This window comes from Rousettus aegyptiacus, unplaced genomic scaffold, assembly GCF_014176215.1.
Source record: "Rousettus aegyptiacus isolate mRouAeg1 unplaced genomic scaffold, mRouAeg1.p scaffold_m13_p_4, whole genome shotgun sequence".
Classification (NCBI taxonomy): domain Eukaryota; kingdom Metazoa; phylum Chordata; class Mammalia; order Chiroptera; family Pteropodidae; genus Rousettus; species Rousettus aegyptiacus.
In genome coordinates this window covers 126,138,598-126,161,337 of record NW_023416307.1, presented here as the reverse complement: position 1 = coordinate 126,161,337, position 22,740 = coordinate 126,138,598, and the positions used below count along the sequence as shown (strand labels likewise).

The 22,740-nt window shown below is 37.1% G+C and overlaps 1 protein-coding gene across 5 annotated transcripts; it reads left to right on the top strand.

Moving 5' to 3' along the window:
* The first annotated feature begins 1,764 nt into the window (after nucleotides 1-1,764).
* Nucleotides 1,765-22,718, top strand: FAIM (Fas apoptotic inhibitory molecule). 5 transcript variants are annotated; one of them, XM_016151208.2, is made up of 6 exons: nucleotides 1,767-1,901; nucleotides 5,655-5,713; nucleotides 7,009-7,141; nucleotides 7,486-7,714; nucleotides 12,691-12,740; nucleotides 15,169-22,718. In XM_016151208.2, exons 2-6 carry the CDS (start codon nucleotides 5,670-5,672, stop codon nucleotides 15,316-15,318), a joined length of 606 nt encoding a protein of 201 aa, XP_016006694.1. In that variant the 5' UTR covers nucleotides 1,767-1,901; nucleotides 5,655-5,669; the 3' UTR covers nucleotides 15,319-22,718. The 5 variants fall into 5 exon arrangements, with proteins under 5 accessions (XP_016006696.1, XP_016006694.1, XP_016006693.1 ...); XM_016151207.2 differs by lacking the exon at nucleotides 1,767-1,901 and adding an exon at nucleotides 2,102-2,350; XM_016151210.2 differs by lacking the exon at nucleotides 5,655-5,713 and having other exon boundaries at nucleotides 1,765-1,901.
* Nucleotides 22,719-22,740: the final 22 nt, after the last annotated feature.

The window sequence follows — 22,740 nt, the reverse complement described above, 5'->3', positions numbered from 1 at the left end:
ATGGTCAGTTAATTCTGAGTGGTGGGAGTATAGGAATTATTCCCTGTCCTCTGTATTTTAAAATTTTCTCAAGATACAAATTTTAAAAGTCTTAACCAATTGGAACTGAATTGCCTTTCTTTGCCTTTTTGCTCTAATTAAGGGTGTATCTACAAATCCCACTCTCCACATAACTCAAATCAAAACTTATTTTCTCCTGAAATTGTCAAGATCTTCTGAAGTTCTACAAAATCACCTTGGTTCGCTGCTTCTCCACTTTCTGTGTTTGTATAAATGAAGCCCCTGGGGGACAGTGCGTAAGCAGCTTTAGCCTGGCCAGCAACAGGAGACCGTGGTTTCTTGCACTGGTTCTGACATACAATTAGTCCTCTGAGGCCAGAATACTGGGTTTCTAAGGCACTGGTGCCTCTTTCTTTAACACGTTACCAGTAGTCACACTGTAACAATACCGGAAGGGCACATGGAAATTCCAAATCTGTAGGTATCAGATTATGTAACTTTTTCCTTTTGTTCTGACTCCCGTTCATGCTGTCTAAAAAGTAAACCCATTAACACTTCCCTTTTCAAAGTGAGGCTCAATGAAAACATGGACTATTGTGAATGAAAGCATTTTTAGCTGCTCTTTTAAAATATATCACTGATATCTATGGACAATTGGTGACAGGCTATTTAAGAGGGAAGAGCAGCATCTAGGTACTTCCAGGGAAAAAGAAAACAATCTGAGAGAATAAAGTCAAAAGTAGGATCAGCTTGACTGAATGAATTTTTGTATTCAAGTTCAATACATTTGACAGTGTTTCGTTCAGACTTCCTCTTTCCACAACGATCTTGTCTGGTAACAATTCGCTATTCTTCCTCCAGTGTCCTGGCCCCACGGAATGAGTAGATGGGAAATGCAGCCCAAACTGGTATGTTCCTTAATTCCAGATATCCCAGAAATTCTATGCAAAAAAAAAAAAAAAAAAAATAGTGGCACAGAACAAGCCAGCTGAAAAATCACAAACTGCCTTGCCTATTCTGGGTGCAGACTTGGGTTTACCTTTTGAGCACACTCCGGGGTCCCTGGGCAGAGGAGTACTAGGGCTCGAAGACAGGGCTCAGATTTTTCTTCAAGCACAATTAATACTTTCTTAATAACAGGCTCAGCAAAAGTTACAAATAATTGTATACCTTGAAAGGGACAAAGAAGGAGAATTACAGGTGTTACAAGTCTTAGGGGCCAAGATAGTTTTCCTTAAGAAATGACCTGGGAAAACAATTTCAACAAAATGGACGTTACCAAGGGGAAGAAGCAAGGAGCTTGCATCATTTGAGTTCCTAAATGAAGGCAGGTAGGCAAGCGCTACATCATACAAACTGGAGGCTTTATCCCTTACCACAAGGAGATTTGGTCTCTAAAGTAAGTTAGTAACCAGAACCCGTAAAAGAGATTTCAAGGAGAGAATGCCATAATCAAGTTGACCTGCCTCGGGGCTTCGGCACAGGCACAGGGCCCGTTTTTTCCCCACCAGGTTATCCGCAGCGTCCAGCCCACAGCCTGCCATCAGCTAGTTCTTGCCACCACTGTTGGCAAGGTGAACTGCATGCGATGCGGGACTGTATTTCTCGGGTGGGGGTTTTGGAAGGGCCTCTGCAGAGAACACTGAGCCATCCGTGGAGGCAGCGGGCGGGGCTGGCTCTGCCCTGCGGGAAGGCGGGTGGCGGCCTGCGCTGGGGACCTCAGGGGACCTGAAGCGCGACAAACAACGCGCTTGGTACTCGCACTGGTCGAGCTTTAGTTTCGGCGGAGGCTGCGTCCGATTCTCCGCGAAGAAAACAAAGCCCCGCGGCCTAAGTGGCGGAGTCGGCGCCACCCCGCCCCGAGGCGTGGCCCAGAGGCTCCGGCAGCCGACTGCGTACAGGTGAGACCCGCGGCCCAGGTGGGGCGGCGCCGGTCGGGCCCCCGGAAGCCCCTGCGCGCAGTGCCGGGCGCCCCCGCTGCGGCGCGGGCGGCCGCCATCTCCGGCTGCGGGAGCGGCGGGCGCTGCGAGCCGTGGGCGGCGTCTACGCAGCCCGCGAGAGCGTGCGGTGAGGCGCGGGGCCGCGCGCGGCGTGTTCCGGGCGTCGCCTGTCGGCCCGGCCGCAGGCAGAGGCGGGAACCCGGCCCGGCGCCTGGGCACCCCTACCCGGCCCGGCCCTGCGATCGGCCGCTCTGGCTTCGTCCGCAACTATAAAATTAATACTTGTCGCTGTCGAAAAAGTGGAGCAGAAAAGCACAAGGAAGGAAACACACGAGCTGACCCCCTGCTCCCCAGAGAGAATCCGGGTTAACTAACCTTAACGTGTATTTCTTTTCAGTCCCCTTTTCCGTGTAAGTAAGCGTGATCAAACTATTTTTACAGGATCTGGATCAGAAAGTTCTGTAATTTGACTCCTTTCTCTTAATACATTATCTTCTCGTGGTTTTAAATGTTTTTTTTTTACGTTTCTTCTTAACTGCACTGGACTACGTTCGTGTGTGTGCCAGGTTGACCTCTGCATCCTACCCTGCATTCTGGCCCAGGCTTGACCTTCAGTTTGTTGAGTGATGACCGGACTGTGATTTCCTTAATGGATTCTCTCCCTGATGGTGAAAATACTGGTGGTTTTGAGTTTTTAGTTGTTACAAAAGCAGTTTGTTGAGCACTCTTCCACCTGGTTTTTGAGCATCATTGTTTAGAGTGACTCTTTCGTAAGGCTTGTAGTATATGTTACAAAATGCTTCTCGGAAAAGTTATTCTTTTTTGTACCTCCAGTAGTGTTCGGGAATACCTGGCCCAAGTTACTTCCCGACTTTGTTGTGAGTGTCAGTGCTTCACAAGGGACCTGGCACACAGTATCAACACTTGCTTGCTAAGGAGCGACCTGCCTTATGACAGGCCTTCCTTAGAGTTTTTGCTGAAAAGGGAACTATGAGTATCTTAATAATTTAAAAAGCTGACTTAGGTTTAGCTTGGACAAAGCACTACAATCCTCAATATGGTTAAACCTAAATTAACATAAAATTCAAGATGGGGTTAGATAAAAAGTTGAAACGTTGTAATGTTTAAGTCATACACTGAAACATGGGTGTTAGGTTGCTAAGGAAGGGATTTTAAAAGATTATACTGCTGGGTAGTCACTGGATACTCAAAAAGCTTTCTTTGAAGACGTAATAAGTTTCAAGTGAGTGGTATCCTCATCAGTGAAAGTAAATGAAATTTATTTTTCTGTCCTTTTCATTTACATTTTTAGTGAAAGGTGATTTATATGCTCCAAAGAAAAACCAGTGCATTTCATTTACATTTTTAAAACTTTTTGCTGAAATAGAGGGAATTTTTCTTTGTAATGATTGTTTTCCTATTTGGTCACATGACCCTGAAAATTAAATTTATGTGTAAGAGTTTTAAAATGTCAATGAGTTAATTCTTTTCTCCCAAGTTTTAAACCAAAGCCTTTCCTGGCCTTTCGGCCCATTTGGCAGGCTAAGATCCCTTCTTTGTGGGGCCCATTCCATCTTTTACTGCTTCCTTTTGCAAGCCAATGCCATGGCTGTGCTGTAATTATCTTTTGGTCACTCCAGATTCCCTCACTCAGAGCTTAGTGCCAGCTTAGTACCTATCACATAAGTGATTGATAAGCATGGTGGATGAATTTAGAATATGACATGTTTATTAAGTCCAGTTTGTAACTTGGAGATCTGTGTGAGTTATTATTCCTCATTGAAATGAGTAAGGTAGAAATTAGGGACAAGGACATCTGTGATCATCTCTTGGTTATAAGTGTAATCACATTCGAAGAGACACAACTGGCAGGACTGATTTTTTTTTAACAACTTTGTTGACATATAATTCACATACCATATAATCTAAAGCGTATGATTCACATACCCATTTAAAGTGTATGATTCACTTTTTTGGTATATTACAGTATTACTTTTTTTAAGTTGTGCTAAAATTTGCCACTTTAACCAATTTTAGGTGTTAACAATTCAGTAACATTAAGTATAGTTACAGTGTTGTACAACCATATCCACTATTTCAAAACTGTTTCAACGCCTTAAACAGATAGTCCATAAATAAATATTGAATATATGAACGAATGTTGATAGTTTAGAGAAAAAATTTTTTTTAATAAATATGATCTTGATTTCTAACCTTCCTTCTAATTTGCTGTGTTGTCTTTTATACAAAAGTTATTGTAATTAAGATGGTACCATGCCATATGTTAGTATGATAATACTAACACATAAGTTCCTTATAATGGAAAACCAGGCAGTTCTTTCAAGTCTGGATGTTGAATTTCTGAGTTTTCTAGTCTCTAAAAGTTGTAGGGCACAATTTGAATGATATCCCTAAGTTCACTCTGATTTGCAGAGGATGCCTTATCCAAGTTGTTATGCTGTTTGGCTTACTCTATTGTGCTGTATTCCCTTTGCTTTCATATTTGCAGGATACTCTCCACTTTCATAGGAGATACCATAGGTTTCCTAAGACTAGAACAGTGTACAAATTTTAAGGTGTTAATAATAAAAAAAGGATTTATTTTAGGTGCAAAGTGCTTTGAATATCTAGTTTTCATTCTAAAATTCTAAGCTTATCATTGCCTGTTGTATTGTTTTTATGGTTGCTCATCTCTTCCTTAACATCTTTTAAAAAACAATTCGTGGCTTCTGGCTGTTTCCAGCCAAAGAGGGTTGGCAATCTCGCATTTTTTTAACAAGGAAAGAGCACCTTTTGGCATCTGTGGGGACAAGGTTAGGTTAGCCTAGATCTTAGAAGCCAAAAATAGTAAGCCTATTTTTCAATAGGTTTGGCAGGAGTAAAACTGTTAATCCCAAATCTTCAAATGTGGAGAGTTTCCTGTGCATGTGAGTATATCTCTGCTTCTCATCTCAGTAAAACTTAATTAGCATTACAGCCCAGTTACTGTTTAGTTACTTGCACAGTACTGGGCTCAAGTTTTGTCATGGGCCCTGCTAGTGAGCTGAGCAAACCACATACCTGTTGTGGATTCATTATTGGCACTAGCAAATTAAGTGGGCTTGAGTAAGCAGGTAAATTAAGATTGCTTTTAGAAAGTGAACTAGCATATCTGTCTGCTTCCTGCAAAGTCAATATTTCTTTGAAGTTACTTGAAAAACTTTTAAATTATATATTCTATAATATAGCCTTCTAAAATTTAATATACAGATTGCATTTTAAATTTGTTATCACCCTGTAACATTGATGCTTCCAGAAGGTGCATTGTTTACCCTGGAGTAATTTTAGTCCCTGACTCACTGCCTCATACCCTTGGGGCTTCTTGTGCCTCAATTTGAGAAGCATGGGACCCAGAGGACCTCTAGGTCTCTTGAAGCTCTGATGTGCTGTGATACTTGAAATTAACTAGAGTTTATTCTCTAGTTTTAGGAAATTATAAAAGCATAGCAATGAAACATGATTGGCTAATTTGCATGACTTACTTAACTTCTTTCCCTGAAAAGCAGAGATTGTAATTCTATTGTATGTAAAAGCTGTTTCATCAGAAACTGCATGCAATTTAAGAAATAGATTGCAAAATTAGAAAATCCCTTTGCAGACATCATCTTTGTTGCTCTCAACCTTTCTTTGCTGCAATTCTGCCTTTTTCTTTCCTGGCTGCTAATTGGATAACAGGCTGTTTTGCCAACCATGGCATCTGGAGATGACAGTCCTATCTTTGAAGATGACGAAAGGTAAATGTCTTGCATTGCAATAAAACTTGCTTTTGCAGCTTTCAAGATGATTTTAATCATTCAGAAGAGTTATTTATCCAGGCTACTTTTTTAAGGATACATTTTGTAAAATTGAAGAATGCATGGTTTTGCTTTTCTGTGACATAGAACAAGGGTAGTAAACACCTGGCATGGAGATAGATGCCCACCACTAATGTGGCATCCTTTTCCACAGGACCTGGATGTAAGGTTTCCAAATCTTGGCAGTCACTTCAAAATGATACAAAACCCTTTTAGCATCTCTGATTTAGAGCATACAAAGGAGATTACAAGGAATGACGAATAGGATGTAGTTAAAAGAACAGGATATAGTTAAAAGAACAGGGTCTGGAACCAGGGTCCTAAATTTAAATCTCGTCTGCCACTCACTGTCATTGTTAACTTAGACAAGCCCTTAACCTCTCTGAGCCTCAGTTTCCTCATCTATAAAATAGGGATAATAATAGTACCTATTTCATGGTGGGATTCTATGAGTTAATATATGTAAAGCTCTTAGAACAGTGATTGGCACTTAACTGTTAGCTATGACAATGCTGTAAAAAGTGTTACTTCACTCAAAGAAAAAATATCAATAATAAAATATATATCATTCACATGGGACACATATAATATGTTGTCTTACATTAAAATAATCTCAATAATGTGTTTAAATTGTGCCAGAAATTTCTGACAAAACAATATTTTAAAATAAGATTTCATATAGTAATGACAAGAATTATTCTCATAACATTTTAATCACTATTGTAAGACATTTCTTCCATGACACCTCTTTTTCTCAGTCTTAGTGTAATAAAACTTTTTTGTTAAAATGAATTCCTAGTTATTAGTTTAAGTACGAAAGATTCGTAGAACTCTTGAAGTGATTAGATCTGAAAAAGAAAAATAGTAAGTACTTTGCTTTTTACATGGGGGAAGGGAGAAGTAGAGACTTTTTACTGACCTTTCCAAGCATTATTCTGTAGCCTCGCTTAGAATACTATCATGGATAAACTGATGGATTCTTAATCCTATTAATATTAAGGTGACTTTGTTTGGAATTATCCGACTATATACCCACATGTAGTAGTTTCACCTTGAAGAGTGCCTAAGAGAGAGAAGATAGTTACATGTACTGTAACTAGGATTTATTAGGTAATATCACTTTAATATTCGATAATTTTAGGGTTTTTAAAAATCTGATATTTTTTTATTTTGGAAGAATTGATTGGCTATTACTGTTTTTAGCCTATTATAATTGCTTTATTTTATTCCATTAGCCCTCCTTATAGCCTGGAAAAAATGACAGACCTTGTAGCTGTTTGGGATGTTGCTTTAAGTGATGGAGTCCATAAGATTGAATTTGAACATGGGACCACATCAGGCAAACGAGTGGTGTATGTAGATGGGAAGGTAGGGAAAAAACATTACTTTGTAAAGGATGGTATACAGAGAAGGTTACTTTTGTTAATGTAGATTCTTTGTATGTGAATTCAGGCTCTGCTCTTATTGTGGTCATCTTATATTTTGGCCTGTATCATTTTGCCATAAAAGCAAAACAATAATTATAGAATTCATAGACTATAACATTTACTATTTAAACTTAAAATGCATTTATTTTCTAAAACCTTTGTATCATGAATTAATAAAATTACATCTAACCAGCATTGTCATCTGCTCATTTTAATTATATTATTTCTAAAATTAAATACTAAATTTAATTCCATTTGTGTGTTTTCAACTTTTTTATTACTTAGGAAGAGGTAAGAAGAGAATGGATGTTCAAATTAGTGGGCAAAGAAACCTTCTGCGTTGGAGCTGCAAAGACAAAAGCAACCATAAATATAGATGCTGTCAGTGGTTTTGCTTATGAATATACTCTGGAAATTAATGGGAAAAGTCTCAAGAAGTATATGGAGAACAGATCAAAAACCACCAATACATGGGTATTGCATTTGGATGGTGAGGACTTCAGAGTTGTGTTGGGTAAGTGAGTGCTATTTTTGCAGAATTTATTGGCTTTTATGACGGCCGTTTACTTTCCCTAACTGTCCAGACCTTAAATGGGAGCTTTGATTAGGGGAGGGGGTAAGTGCAGATGTATTTGTAATGTGTTCTATATGAATGAAGTACATTTAATTGACTGATTTATACATAAAACATGAGATCCAGATTTTATAGCGATGGATTTGAGGATTATAAACTTGAGCTTTAAAAAAAATATTGATGTAGACATTGCTATTATTTGATATTTCACTTTAAAAGCATGTCTAAAGGCAGGTGGGAATTTAAGATTCCTCAGTAAGAAGAGCGTTTTTCTCTAGGTAGCAATAGGATTAAGACTGCAGCAAATCAAAATTGTCAGAGTTCAGATAAAATAGATTAAAAATTAAAAAGTAATAAGCTGTTGATCTTTAAGGTAAGTTCTGTTGTTACACATTGCGTTCTGTGTTCTCAGTTTCTATTGGCCTTCAAACTTGTGAGACAAATATTTATCAATTACTACCTTTTATCTCTTCTGGTTACTCCTAGTATATCCCACTTCTTTTTTCATTAAGTTAAGACTGTTTAGATCATCTCATTAATTCATTAATTCTTTTACTTAAGTAATATTGAATACCTACTAAATGCCAGTTAGGGTACCAGGCACTGAGGATACAAAGATGAAGAGACCTAGTCTATGCTTTTAAAGAGTCGATAGTCTAGTCAAATGCTAGCAAATGCCTTTAACACAATTTTTTTTTTAAGAATTAAAAATGTTTATCAAGTAATAAATACACAAATGTAATAAATACACATAATTGAAAAAAAGAAACCAGAAACTCCTATATAGCTAGCTTATTTTTTGAAGAAACTAGATCAGTTTGTCCTGAAGAGTTTTCTATGGTCTGAAATTTGTAGATTGCATTCCTGCAATGTTCCTGTCTTTAATATTTCCTGTAAATTGGTAGTTGACTGTGAAGAATTGGTCAAATTTTAGTATTTTTTTTCCCCCTGGGAAGTCCACTTTACAGTTTGTTATATTAAGAGACACATGGTATTTGTCAGTTTTTTATGATGATTGTAACCATTAATACCTAGTGCTTACATCCATTAACTCATTAGCAGTTTCCAAATGGTGATATTCTGATTCTATCATTCCTTATTCATTAGCTAGAATACTTCTATAATGAGAAACTTTCTATTATATACTATTTGGTTACACAGAGGTATAATTTGTATTTTTCATTTATTTTTTATTTTTTTAGGCAAGGTAACCCTTGGGTGACTTTATAGATTGCAAGAACCTTGTCAGTTTACAATCTCTTATTTTTTATTTTTTACACCTATAGAACCTGGTCTTCCTAGATGGTCTCCTATCCAAGTACCAACCAGACCCAACCCTGCTTAGCTTCTGAGATCAGACGAGATTGGGCTTGTTCAGGGTGACATATAGCCCTGAACAAATATAATTTGTATTGAATTGGCTCCTTATTCTTCTTCAAAGACAATCATTTAAGTTTGTTTTTTAAATCATAATTAACTCATAGATTTAAACATTTTGATTCATTTCAGTACATTGCAGTTATTATCCATATTGATGCTCAAATTTTTCCATTTTTGGCCAATGGGATGCTCTTTATATTGGCTCCTGATTCCTTTTGACACATTTTATAGACTTTGATAGCTTCCTTGCTATCTGGTATGACAAAATGTTCTAAGCTCATTTTGAACGTTTTTTTTCTCACATCTGGAAAAATCTCTTTCTCCAAGATGACCTGGTTTTTGTTAGAGAAAAATGGCATTTTAAGAGCACACTCTGGACTTACCTTAAGGATACTCATTAATTATTTTTAGGTTTTCAGTGGATGGATCAAGGAAATTATATACATGCATAGGTGGAAGGATGGATGGATGGACGGACAGACGGATGGATGGATGGACGGACGGATGGATGGATGGATGGATGGATGGATGGATGGATGGATGGACAGACGGATGAACAGATGAATGGAAAGAGGGAGGAAGGGATTTATTTATAGATAAAATAGCTTATGAGTTTGTACTGATACTTGTAATTCAAATTAAGGAATAATAGTAGGTTTTTACTTAACCTCACCTAACATCTGTTTCTTCTTTCTTTCACACTGAGATTCTTCCTTCTCAAGGACACAGAGAATGATGCAATTAGAACATAATTACTCATTTGCTTTATGCCACATAATTTACATAATAATTTCCATTAACAATACAGATACTACCACTATTAATAGTTACCAAAGAAATTTAAAAGTTTTTGCATATCGTTTTCTAATTGTACTGTATTTACGTTTGTCAGAACCACCATTTTATACTATGCTCTCTTCCTTCCAACCCATACTTAGTTCTACAAGTAAATATTTATTTATTGCTTTTAAGTCATTAGATTACTCCTGTCTCTGACCATTTTGCTTGTCTGAAACATGTTCTCTAGTACATTTCTTAGGAAGATAGCTCTGGTCAGAATTGTTAGGTCTGGAATCACCACCCCACTCAACACTGTGAGAGAAAAATGAAGACAGTAAGAGTAAAGTACTATTATGCTGAAACTTCTTGTTGGGAGGAAATTCTCTTTCTGCTCTGAAACCTTGCACTTCTATGAGAGCAGTTGCTGAACAGTTACCTGCTCAGAATTTATCTGTAGACTCCCCAGCTATTGGTCATGTGAGCTGAGGGAATCTGCAGGTAGGCAGAGAGGAGAGGCTCCCAGGTGAACATGCTCCAGTACCTCCTATAATTCACTGAATCCACTTTTGAGCTATAATTGATTTCATGGTTTATCAGATTGATATTTCTTTTGTTAACATATACTTTTGAATAGGTGATATATAATTCAAAAAATCAAAATGATATAAAAAGATACTTTAAGAAATATTGCTTCCTGTTCCCATTCACCATTTCCCCCATAAAGATAGCCATTTTTAAGTGAGTCCTAGTGTTTCTTTATTCAGCTTCGAGCAAATATAAATATTTTATTCCTCCCTTATTACATCAAATCATCTTTATTATTGATCTATTAACATTCTGAAGATCCTTTTATATCAGTATATAAAGAACTTTATGATGCATTTTTTTTTATATAGCTTCAAGGTAAATTTCAGTAGTAAATAAAATAGTTTTTAACTCATTCCCAACTGATGGACATGGCCTGTTTCTCATCTATTGCTGTTAGAAACAGTGTTGAATGAATAGCTTTGTTCACATGCTCTTGGAATATAGTGCACATCTCTCTTCAGGACAAATTCCCAGCAGTGGGAAAGTAGGATTGCTAGGTCAAACAATAATTGCATTTGTCATCTTAGTAGATTTTGCCCAGTTGTCCTCGGTGGTGTTTTTACCATTGTGTACGCTCACTACCTATTTTTCCACAGGTACTTCAACAAAGCATGTTGTTGGATTTTGAGACTTTTTTGTATCCTTCCAGGTGAAAAATGGTATTTTAGTGTTTTTATTTGCCTCTTTCCAAGTCAGTGAGGTTGAACATCTTTTCATGTGTTTAAGGTCCTTTTGTGTTTCTTTTCTGCTAATGCCTGTGTCCCTTGAATCATTTTCTTTTGTTGGTCTTTCCTTGATTTGTAGGGGTCCTTATATTACTAAGATTAGCCCTCTGTATGTGCTGTGAGTTTCAAATATTTTTTTCCCAGTTTGACAATTATTGTATGCCTTTACGTATGTGTGTGCATGGTTTTTTTAATGCAGAAATCTTTTTTACTTTTATGTAGTCAAATTTATCCCATTTTTCTTTTATGGCTTCTGGATTATTGATGTTCTTCAGAGGCATGTTATTAGCTATATTAGAAAATCTGAGCATATGCACATGTTCAGTAGGCATACTTAATAAAATTCCAATTTTCACCACCATCATGGTTTATTTTAGCACTGTGTGATCTGGTCACATGTTGAGACAAGCTGGGTTTCCTTGCAGCAGTGGCTGTCGATGCTTCTCAGGCTGCCTTTCTCTCTCCCTCTGGCTTAGCTTAAAGTCCTTTCTTCACTCTCTGAGTGAGGCTCCCATCTTGAGGTGTGGGAAGAATCCCCCTAAGACTATGTTCCAGAGTATATGGCCTGACAGTATCAAGCTCCAGACTGGTGCCTCAGCCTTGATCCCCAGGCCAGTTTTTAAACCCCTGGACTCCTTTGTGCACACACACAGGTCATGCTTCTCTCTAGTCTTCATTATACTACCCAAAGCTCATCTCTGGTTGCTTGATGAGCACAGTCTTCTCTTCCTGCATTTGTCATTTTAGTAGATTTTGCCCAGTTGCCCTAATATTCACAGGTGGGCCTGGGGATCCTCTCCCCAAAATGCACATACACTTGTGCACATACACACACATACACACCTCCCTGAATGAGCTGTGGCAGTTTACCTAATGCCCAGCACTGTATTTAACAGTCTCCCAAGTATTCCTGTATGTTTTCTTATAATCCAATAATATTTCCCTAAGGTGAAACCATTACAAAAATGAATAGAGATTATTGCTATCCAGTAAGAAATTTAAGGCTAAATTTCTAAATCCGACATACTGTGTATCCTATCTGACGCCTTGGGCAGCCTTTTTTGGTGGTCCCTTTGTGCCATCATCCAGTTGGGTCAGCGCGAGAGGCAGGGGAATCATCTAGTGACCTATTAAAGGACATTCCGTGTGGAAAGGTCCCTCCTCACATTCATTTGTACGCATCCTCCCGTGCTTCAGTATTTATTTACTAGGTCTTCATCAGTTTGTATTGGGACCATGATTTTCTTTTAAAAGAGTGTTTTGTTTAATTCTGATTTTGTCTATGAACAAAATTCCTTCTAATTTAGAAGAATTTCAAAGCTATAAAAAGTTAATAGACTTTTAGAAATCCAGCGTATCAAATTTTTCTTAATATAATAAATATAAAGACTTAACTTTAGTTTTATATCAGACATTATAATTTCTTAATTTGTTATTTTACAGAAAAAGACACTATGGATGTATGGTGCAATGGTAAAAAAATGGAGACAGCAGTAAGTTGACCTTTTGATTACTCTTAGCACCATGTGTAGAAGTTACCCTGAAATGTTGATCCACTTCCTAATTATGGAGACTTTATAATTAAAAAGTTCAGTTGATTGAAAACAAAAAGGAAATGAACTACTCCAGACTCCCAAACCTCAAAACCTCTCCTGGACAGTACCTGAGGCAGTAAGGATTTGGAAAGAATTTCGTTGTGAGCTTGCACCAACCTCACATGCTTTCTTTTCCTAGACAATATCCTTAAGAGTTCCCACACTAAAAAATTTCTCCTATAAAAGCTGCATCCTGCTGTGTTTATCTGTGTTAAAGAGGTGCTTTATACCACTGCTTCTCCAACTCATGTGCATAGAAATCACCTGGGGTCTTGTTAAAATGCAAATTCTAACATTTCCTTCCTGATGCCCATACTGCTGGTCCACAGGTCATACTTTGCATAGAAGGCTTTACACCATACACTCAAAGCAGATGGTACTTTTCTAAAAGCGAAATTTTTGAAAAAGAAGTGATACACAATAATGTCGGATGACAACATGAAGGCAAACAGGAACAGGCACTGTTACAAACCCCAGAAGACAATGGAATTTGTAGATTAGCAGTGCTAAGAGGCTATTCACTCATTGTAGCCATGCACAATGAAATCCCCATCTAAACCCCAATGGCTGCGTGTGCCGTTAATGTTGTGGGTGGGATGAATGTAGGAGTGAATTTCAAATGGAAATGAAATAATAGTGGTGCAGTGTACACAGCATAGGGAGGAAGTGGAAACTATTGTGGGAAATGGAGTGTGGGACTAGGAGCTGAAATCACTGGATGGAAACTCTCATGTTATGTATGGGGTCTGCTGGCAAGCAGGGGGTACTATGGGTAGTATCCTTGGTATCCACCTTTCATGCTGGCTTTGAGTGAACACCAAAGCTAGAGAGAAGCAGCAGCTCTCTTCTCTGGTCACATTTTTGCTAGTTGCACAATTATAGTTGCTGCCATTATTTCCTTTTGTATAGGTACAGAAAGGTGAGAAGAAGTGTGGGATGAAGTTACTCAGCAGACTACCTAGAACCTGCTGGGTTTTATAGTTGGCCTTTTGCTTCTTGACAAGCACCCAAACCGGCAATCAAAAGTTATGATTTCTTAATCCTGGTATTAATTCTTGATGGGAAATTTAACCAGGACTCACTCAAAATTGATCCTCCCAAGCTTGAGCAGTTAAATCTACTGATAGGGACTTTTATGCAGAGAGGCTCTGAGAACTCTTCGATATTTATGGCCCCTTTTAGAAGAGCTCCAATTACCATTAACATAGGTTGAGTACCTACGATGTGCCCAATTCCACATCTGGTGGTCCCTCCCTCCTGTTCTTACTTTCCTACCCTGTAATTCTCTATGGAGAATCAGCAGTTGTAAGTTACATTCCCTTCCACCCTCAAGGAATTCTCCAGTGCAAATGTAAAGAGAATGTTGTTTTATGGTATTAAGAATGTGGTTATAAATAAGAAGTTGAAAATAATGTTCATTCACAATGTCTTTGTCCCTCAGTAATTGACAGGACACCACAAGCGTGTGGACGGTAGCTCTTCATAACCCAGTTGCCTCTGCATTGTAACTACAGCCTAGTTTGCAGGGCATTTCGGTGGCTCCGTTTCTGGGCAACCTCCCCAGTACTCTCCACACCTGCTCTTGCTGCCTGTTGTGTTACAGCTGATTTTCTTCTTTTCATCTCAAAGTATCTGTAACATTGCCAAGAAGCTGTATATCCAGTGTATATTTTACACTTAAAAGCAAGTCTCATGTCAGACTCACATTTTTTAAGTGTTCACTTGCTACACGTGGCTAGTGGCTACTGTATTGGACAGAGCAGGTCTAGATTTAGTAGTGGTTGATTTTGTTATCTGTGTATTTTATTGTAAACCAATTTACACCCTGAGAAATCAGATTTTCAGAGTAGTTAAGAATACTGCATCCTTACTAACTGGGACCTTCAGCAAGTTATTTAACTTAACCACTGTGCCTCAATTTCCTCATCTGTAAAATAAGGATAATAGTACTTCAATTAGAGTTATTGTGAGAACGCAATGAAGTAATGCAGGTAAACTATTCTTGGTGTAGAGTAACTAATGTTTATCATTTTTACTTTTAAAAAATTCTATATGTCTACATAGTACATGTTATAGACACATAGCCATTAGGTGTATGTTTTTTTTCCCTTGTGAACATTTAGGTTCTTAGAATGTAGGGGGTACAAACAAGAAACTTCCAATTCATAGCAGAATGTAAAAAGCATCTAAAGACAGGCTTCTGATTTTGCAAAGCTTAACATTAACTAATCTGTATTTCATTATTCCATCCTTTTAGATGGTGTTAGTGCTCTAGATAAAGACAAATTTTTCCTGACACTAATTCCTCCTTCTTTTGTTGGCCTAGGGTGAGTTTGTAGATGATGGGACTGAAACTCACTTCAGTATTGCGAACCATGACTGTTACATAAAGGCTGTCAGTAGTGGAAAGCGGAAAGAAGGGATTATTCATACTCTCATTGTGGATAATAGAGAAATCTCAGAGATTCTTGAATGACTTCATGTTAATGAACATTAATCTTAAGTAAAGATCAGGACTTTTAAATTACTTTGATAATTAAATATGTTCAATATGTACATCTTGGTACATTAGTCTGCCATATAATGTACCAAAGGTCAAGAAAAAATTATATGCAAAAAACCCCTGCAGTTCATTTTGTAAATAATGTAAAATGTGTTAAAGCCAAATGGAAAATAAGATACGGACCAAAATCACTAATGTTTTACAAGAGGAACTTTTACTATAATAAACACTGTAAAATAAAATTGGTGCTGCTTGATTTGTGTTCTAAAAGCGGACATCTTCATAACTTTCTAATCTGTGCAGATAGGCTGTCTCTCTAGTTTAAAGCAGTTGGTACATAATGATATTAGTTTAACTGTAGATGTTTTCTATCTGGAATCTTAATATTAAGGAAATGTCAAATAGTGTCACATGTATTCCAGTACAAAATAAACAATAGATGGAAAGTTTCCTAGTCATCCCTTCAATGTAATACAGTATCTGCTTCCTCTATTGAGCTCTGAGGATAGGAACTGCATACCACTGTTCGTCAGGACCTAGCATGCCCCTCACTGATGGTAGGTGGTGGGATTCATATTATTGTAGCTTAGGAGAAGTCTAGGTTGGAGATAAACGTGGGTATCATCAACATACACAGCCATACCTTGGAGATATTGTGGGTTTAGTTCCAGACTACTGTAATAAAGTGAATATCACAAGTGAGTCACATGAATATTCTGGTTTCCCAGTGCATATAGAAGTTATTCATACTGTAGTCTATTAAGTGTGCAATAGCATTATGTCTAAAAAAGCAATCTACATCTTAATTAAAAAATACTTTATTGCTAAAAAATGCTATTATCTGAGCCTATTGGAAAAATGGGGCCAATAAACTTGCTCCATACAAGATTGCCACAAACTTTCAATTTGTAAAAAAACGCAATGTCTGAAAAGCACAATAAAGTGAAGTTCAATAACACAAGGTTTGCCTGTATAGAAGTCTTTAAAGTAATGGTAATGGATAACATCAGCTAGGGAGCTTAAAGAAAAAAAGGTGGGGGGGGGGGGGCCGGCGGGGAGCCTAAGATTAAACCCTGAAGAGCTACAGCACTAAGACTGGTTAAGGACAAAGGAGATCTTCATTAAGTAAGGAAATCCTGAAGCTAGAAAACAAAAGACAGACATTTAATTATCTAGAAATTTTTAGTTGTATGGTAAAAGATACCAAAAACAAAGCTAATATACAACATATTTGGGGGAAATATTTGTAATGTAGATAACAAAGGTCATAAATACATAAATATGCAGGCAAATGAGAGGACAACATGAATGGGCATACAGAAATAGGCAACAACAGAAACAGACCTACAAGGACTACAGATTAAGAATTCATTAGATGTAGAACTTATTATAACTATGTTTAAGAGGTTCAATGTAATGAAAGACAATTCTGAGAATTTCAGAAAACAGGAAAATAAAGATATAGCAGAATTAAAAAAAGAAAGCTGGAATAACTATTAATATCAGTTAAAGCAGACTTTAAAGCTAAAAGCATTACCAGAAATACGGAGAACATTTTAAAATAATTTTTTAAATGGTTCATCAGGGATATAAATCAACTCTAAATTTGTATGCACCTAATAATATTGACTCAAACTCTGTAAAATAAAAATTGACATAACTAAAATAAATATCTAAAATCATAGTGAGATATTTTGACTTCTACCATAAAGGTCAGGCAAACACTCAGTAAAGATGTGTAAACTTAACACTATTCTCAGAATTGATCTAATGAACTTATATAGAACACTTAAACTGATAATTGCAGAATACAGATTTTTCACATGCACACTGAATGTATTTGACCATACTGTCAGTCATAAAAACAAGTCCCACAAATTTGCAAGAACTGCAATTATATAGAATACGTTCTCCAAATGCCATGCAATCAATCTAGAAATCAACAAAATGGTACTAAGAAAATCTATGAGTGATTATATGGAAATCAATAAATATACTTCTAAATAACCAAAGTGGAAATTAGAAAATATTTTGTACTGAATGGTTAAAGTTTCATATCAAAACTTACGGGATGCAGATAAAGATTGCTATTATAAAGGCTATAATTGATCAGCTAAGTAACCATCTTATAAAATTAGAGTGAAGGAATAACAGCAAAATAGATAGAAGGAAAGTAGAAGGAAGGAGAAATAATAAGGATAAATAGAAAGTAGAAAACAAACATACAACAGAAAATCAAAAAAGCCAAAAGCTGATTCTTTGTAAAGACTGATGCAATTGAAAAACCTCCAGTGAGACTAAGAAAATAAAGAAGGCACTATCCAATACCAAGAATAAAAAAGAGGACATCACTATCAATGCTGCAACATTAATAAACTCGATGCATGATTTGTAAAAAATTTGAAAACGTAGATGAAATGAACACATTCCTAGAAAATTACAACTCATTAAAATGAACACAAGAAGATATTAATATCTAAATATTCCTCTGGCTATTAAAGAAAAAGCCAAACCACAAAGAAACCATCTGACTTAAGGTCACTGGCAAAATTCTATACATAACCCTTAAACTTATGGGCCAATCCCACTGATGAAAATAGATGGCAAAAATCCAAAATGAAATATTGGTAATCAAATCCAGCAATATATAAAAAAGATAATACATCACAATCAAGTTGTTCATTCCAGGAATGTAAACTTGGTTTAATATTTGCACAGCAATAAATATAACTCACCAAATGAGGGGAAAAAACCCCCATCATTTTAATATAGGAAAATAATTTGATACAATTCATCCTTTTGTGATTTTAAAAGACAATATTATTAGTTTATTATAGTTTACAAATGAACATACTGATGAAGAGGTCCATAGATCCTGGTCTGGGTGTGCCCTGAGTGTAGGAGCTTCTGTGCCCCGTGCAGTCGGGATATGCCAATGTATTCACCAATCCAGAAGCGCTCTTCCATGATTTAAAAAAAACAAAAAAGACCCTTGGGAATTGAAGTGTGCTTCCTTAATCTGGTAAAAGATCAGGATTCCAAGGCAAACACTATACTTAATGTTGAAAACTTTCTCGGTGATCGGTATATTAGGTTGAATATTGCTTTTATTAAATGTTTTATTGGAATTCCTAACCAGTACAAAACAGCAAAAAAGAAAATGTTGAAGGGAATAGGAAGAAGAAAGCTGCAATTATTTATAGATGATATATGCAAAATCAAAATAATTTCTATAGTTAAGATTGATAAGAATGTTTAGTAAGTTTGCCAAATATGTCAATTGTATTTCTATTGATTGCTCTGAAACTAAAATTTTATTAAAACACACATTGTTAGATTTCATCTTGAGTTTCTGACTCAGCAGATCTGGGTAGGGCTCAAGAATTTGCACTTCTAATCAGTTCCCAGATGATGATAATACTCCTCGTCGGAGGACCACACTTTGAGAACTACAGCTATATATTAGCAACAATGAAACTTAAAATCAAATACCCAGGAATCTAACAAAAGATATACAAGAATATACATAGAAAACTATATATATATATATAGTGGATATAAATTACAGAGGATTTAAATAAAGGGTACTCCATTGCCATAGATTAGAAGAGTCAATATTCTGAAGATTTCACTCCATCTAATCTGTAATTTAATGCAATCCTACTCGAAATTTCAATAGGTTTCTTTTTGTAGATTCTGAAATGTATACAGAGGCATCATTGATAATTGTGAGGAAAAAGCATGGACACTTAACGACGGACTCCTGACAGACTCCCTGAGTTTGAATACTGGCTCCTACTTTGTGACTCTGGACAAATGATTTAACCTCTGTGCTTTAGTTTTCTCATCTGTAAAGCGGGAAAGAACAATTGTACCTATCACATAAGAATGTGATAAGGATTAAATATATATAGTTTAGATGTGGGAATGGGAACATGCTAAGTGGTATGTATGCATTTGGTAAGTAAGATAAAATAAAAATAGGGGGATGAAGTCTACTAGATATCCAGGAGCAGAGTCATGCATATATGAACACATGGTTTATGACAAAGGTAGATCTACAGAACAGTGCAGGAGGATTATTTTTCCAATTGAAGACACTGAGACAACTTGGTGCCCATATGAGAAAAAACAAAATTTGACCCCACCTCACATAAAAAGCAATTACAGGCAGATTATAGATCTAAATGGAATAGGTTAAAAAATAAATAAAAGTTTTAGGATAATCCAGAAGAATATCTTCATGACCTTGGGATGGGGCAAGATTTCTTAAATACTATATAAGAAATATTAACCATAAAGGAAAATGATATATTTGACATTAAGATTGTGTTACAAGAAACCTTTATGAGAATGATTAGAATTTTCAACACATATGACCAAAGGTTTTACATACAAAATACATAATTTCACACAAAAAAGGAAGAAAAAAGTCCTCAAAAAACAAAAACAAAAAAAACCCAAAACATAAGTGCCAGGTAACCAAATAAATAGCTCTAAGCAGGTATTTCACAAATGAGAAAATCCAAATGACTGACGTTTAGATCCTATCTGGATCCCTGAGAAGAGGTGCAGCATTCTGGAGCGAGGAAGGAGAAGAGGCAGATAGAAATGATTGTTGAGCCTGTTAATGCCCATGAATCTGCTTTTTCTCACCTCCTGGCTTTTACATATGCTTTCTTTCCTGCTTAGTCTGCTCTTCCCTTCACTCCTTTACTGCTATCTGTCCTTGAAGACTCAGCTCAGAGGCCCTCTTTAAGAAATCCCAGCTGACAGGGATATGGAATGGACAAGGCAGAATCAAGAATGCACTGAAGGGGCCTACCCAGACAGGAGACAGGGACAGAGGTCTGGAAAGGGCTTACCTTCCCTGAGATTCCTCCCTGCAGTGGCCTTCAAGAGGTGGAAGCAGGGAAAGAAATGAGTTTGCTTCTGAGTTGGGACTTAGCACATTCTCATTCACACAGTCTTAACCTAGCCTCTCCCTACACCACAGAAGTGAGTGGGGCGGTTACTATCAGTCCCATTTCATAAACTAGGAAGCTCAGACTCCAAGAAATAATATAAATACCTTACTCAAGGGTCACAGAGGCAGAGCTGGATTACAAATATTGGCCTCTGTAGCCCAGGGTCTGCCTATAGACGTGAGGTGGATTCTCAGGAATTACTTACTCAACAGTCATCCTTTGCATTCCCAGAGCTGGTTAGAAACAGATGTCTTCCTTGAGTGTGGAACTGTACAGGGTTTTCCAAAACTTTGTTTTGGAGAAATTTGGAAAAGTGCCAAGAGAAAGGGAGTGAAGTGTTTTGGGGTAAGATTCACTACTGATCAGAGAGCACTTACTAGTAAAGGCACTGAGTAACCAGCCCCTGTGCAAGGTCATCCTGCAGTTCAGGCCCGAACCCATCCAGAGGCTGGCTATCCTCTGCTTTCCACCTCCTCCTCTACGGTTCAGCCAGAGCCCAAGAATCAGACATGCAATTCAGCAAGTATGGAGAAAGCACCTGCTAGTGGTGCTCAGCAGCTACTGAGGGTTACTGTGTCACAGTGTCCTGGCATCTCTGGGGGGCTGACAGCTGGTGGTGGGTATGAGAAGAGCCATTCTGGATTCGGGTCCAGCATTATCCGGGGAGGTTCATTTCCCTTTCTTGCTCTTAAAGACATTCATGTTCACTGATTTGGCATATATTTACCAAGGTCCCCTATGGGCTAAGAAGACCTCTCTGAAAACAGCTGTACCCACTTCTGTTTACACATTCAAACCCTAACCTACAACCTGGTGAGTGTAACGGTGGACTGATATTGGACAAAAATACCTGAACAAACTGTCCTTCTACAGTCCAATTCCTGAACTCTCACAGAGTCTAGACGAGCCCTCGGAATGTTAAGTTCAAAGGTCAACTCCCAACCTCCGCTTAGTTATTTCCAAGAAACTGTGACCTGTTCTGAGCATCTGCTCCATGGAAGAGAGAACCAAAGTCATACAGTCGGGCCTTGGCTTGAGTACTGAGTAACTGGAGAGGCATTCTTCTGGACCTTAGGGTACCTCCCAAAGGTATGGAAACTTGATGAGGGTACCCTCTTGCCTCAGACTCCCATCAAATTCAAGAGGCCTCCAATATTGCCTGATGGGACTGGGCGGCAAGGACAGAAGTCAGGGAAGAGACCATGTGCCTCATAATTCCTGAGGTTGGTTTGTCTTGACCTGGCCATTTCTTAAAGCGTCCCAGAGGCAAAGTTGAAAGGTCTATGCTGCCCATAAAGAAGAGGCCCACACATCCTAAAAGCAGCCAAAACCAGCTCACCCATTTATTTGACTGAGAACATGAAGGAAGACAACAAAATTAAACAATCTTTATAAAATTCCTATAGAAAACTCAGTCACAGGGCAAATATTCAGTTCTCTTCCCCATGTCATTGAGGATTTAGAGCTTCCAATAGTCTTTGGAGAATAAGCAGTAGTTTTGCTGGATGTTGCCAGAACTCAGAAAGAGCATTCATTTACACATTCAAACCAGTAGTTCCTATTGCACATATTAACATTATTTGCCATCTAGCACCCTAAATATGGTACCTCAACAAATAAAGAATTCCATGTGGCATGAAACCATTTCAATTTGAACTGATATCCTTGAAAAATCACATTATTACAAGTTTTAATAAATATAGTAAGAACAGTTGGTATTTTACTAAAATACTGAATTTTAGGTCTGGAGTTTATTTCATAAATAGTTTCCTTTTCACTTGCTTTCTGTCTTGGGTACATTTGCTCAAGTATTATGCTCTATGAAGTGAACTTTATTCATAGATACCATGTATAAACTATATTAATATGTGCCTCATTACAGAAGCATCTGGAAGAACTGGATCGTATAGTTAACTAAAAAGTAACTTAGGAAAATGCTCTGCTTTTTGTAAAACACAGGCTAAAGAAAACCAAAAAAAAAAAAAAAAAAAAACTTTTTATATAGACCTTCCACTAGTAATTTTATAAATATATATGCAGCATATATATATATATATATTTATATTATATTTGCCTCACCAATAGATTTTCAGCAAATCTGGTTGGGATGATGCTATCAATAAATATCAACAAAAGAATTAATGTTTCCACAGGCTTAAAGAGTTCTTTTGAAAAATAATCGTAATTTCAAATTATACTATTACTTGTAGTTTACACAATTTAAAAAGGGAAGATAACTTTAAGTCTCATTTGGAAATTAAGAACAGCCACCGGTCCCCAGCTGTGGATAAGTTGGCTGAGTGATAGATAACACTTGGTCACAATTCAAAAAAGAAGTATTTACACCTTTCCAGAAAAGTACCAAATACTTAAAATTAAAAAGAGAGAGAGAGACAGACAGAAAGACAAAAAGCAATCTCTAATAGCA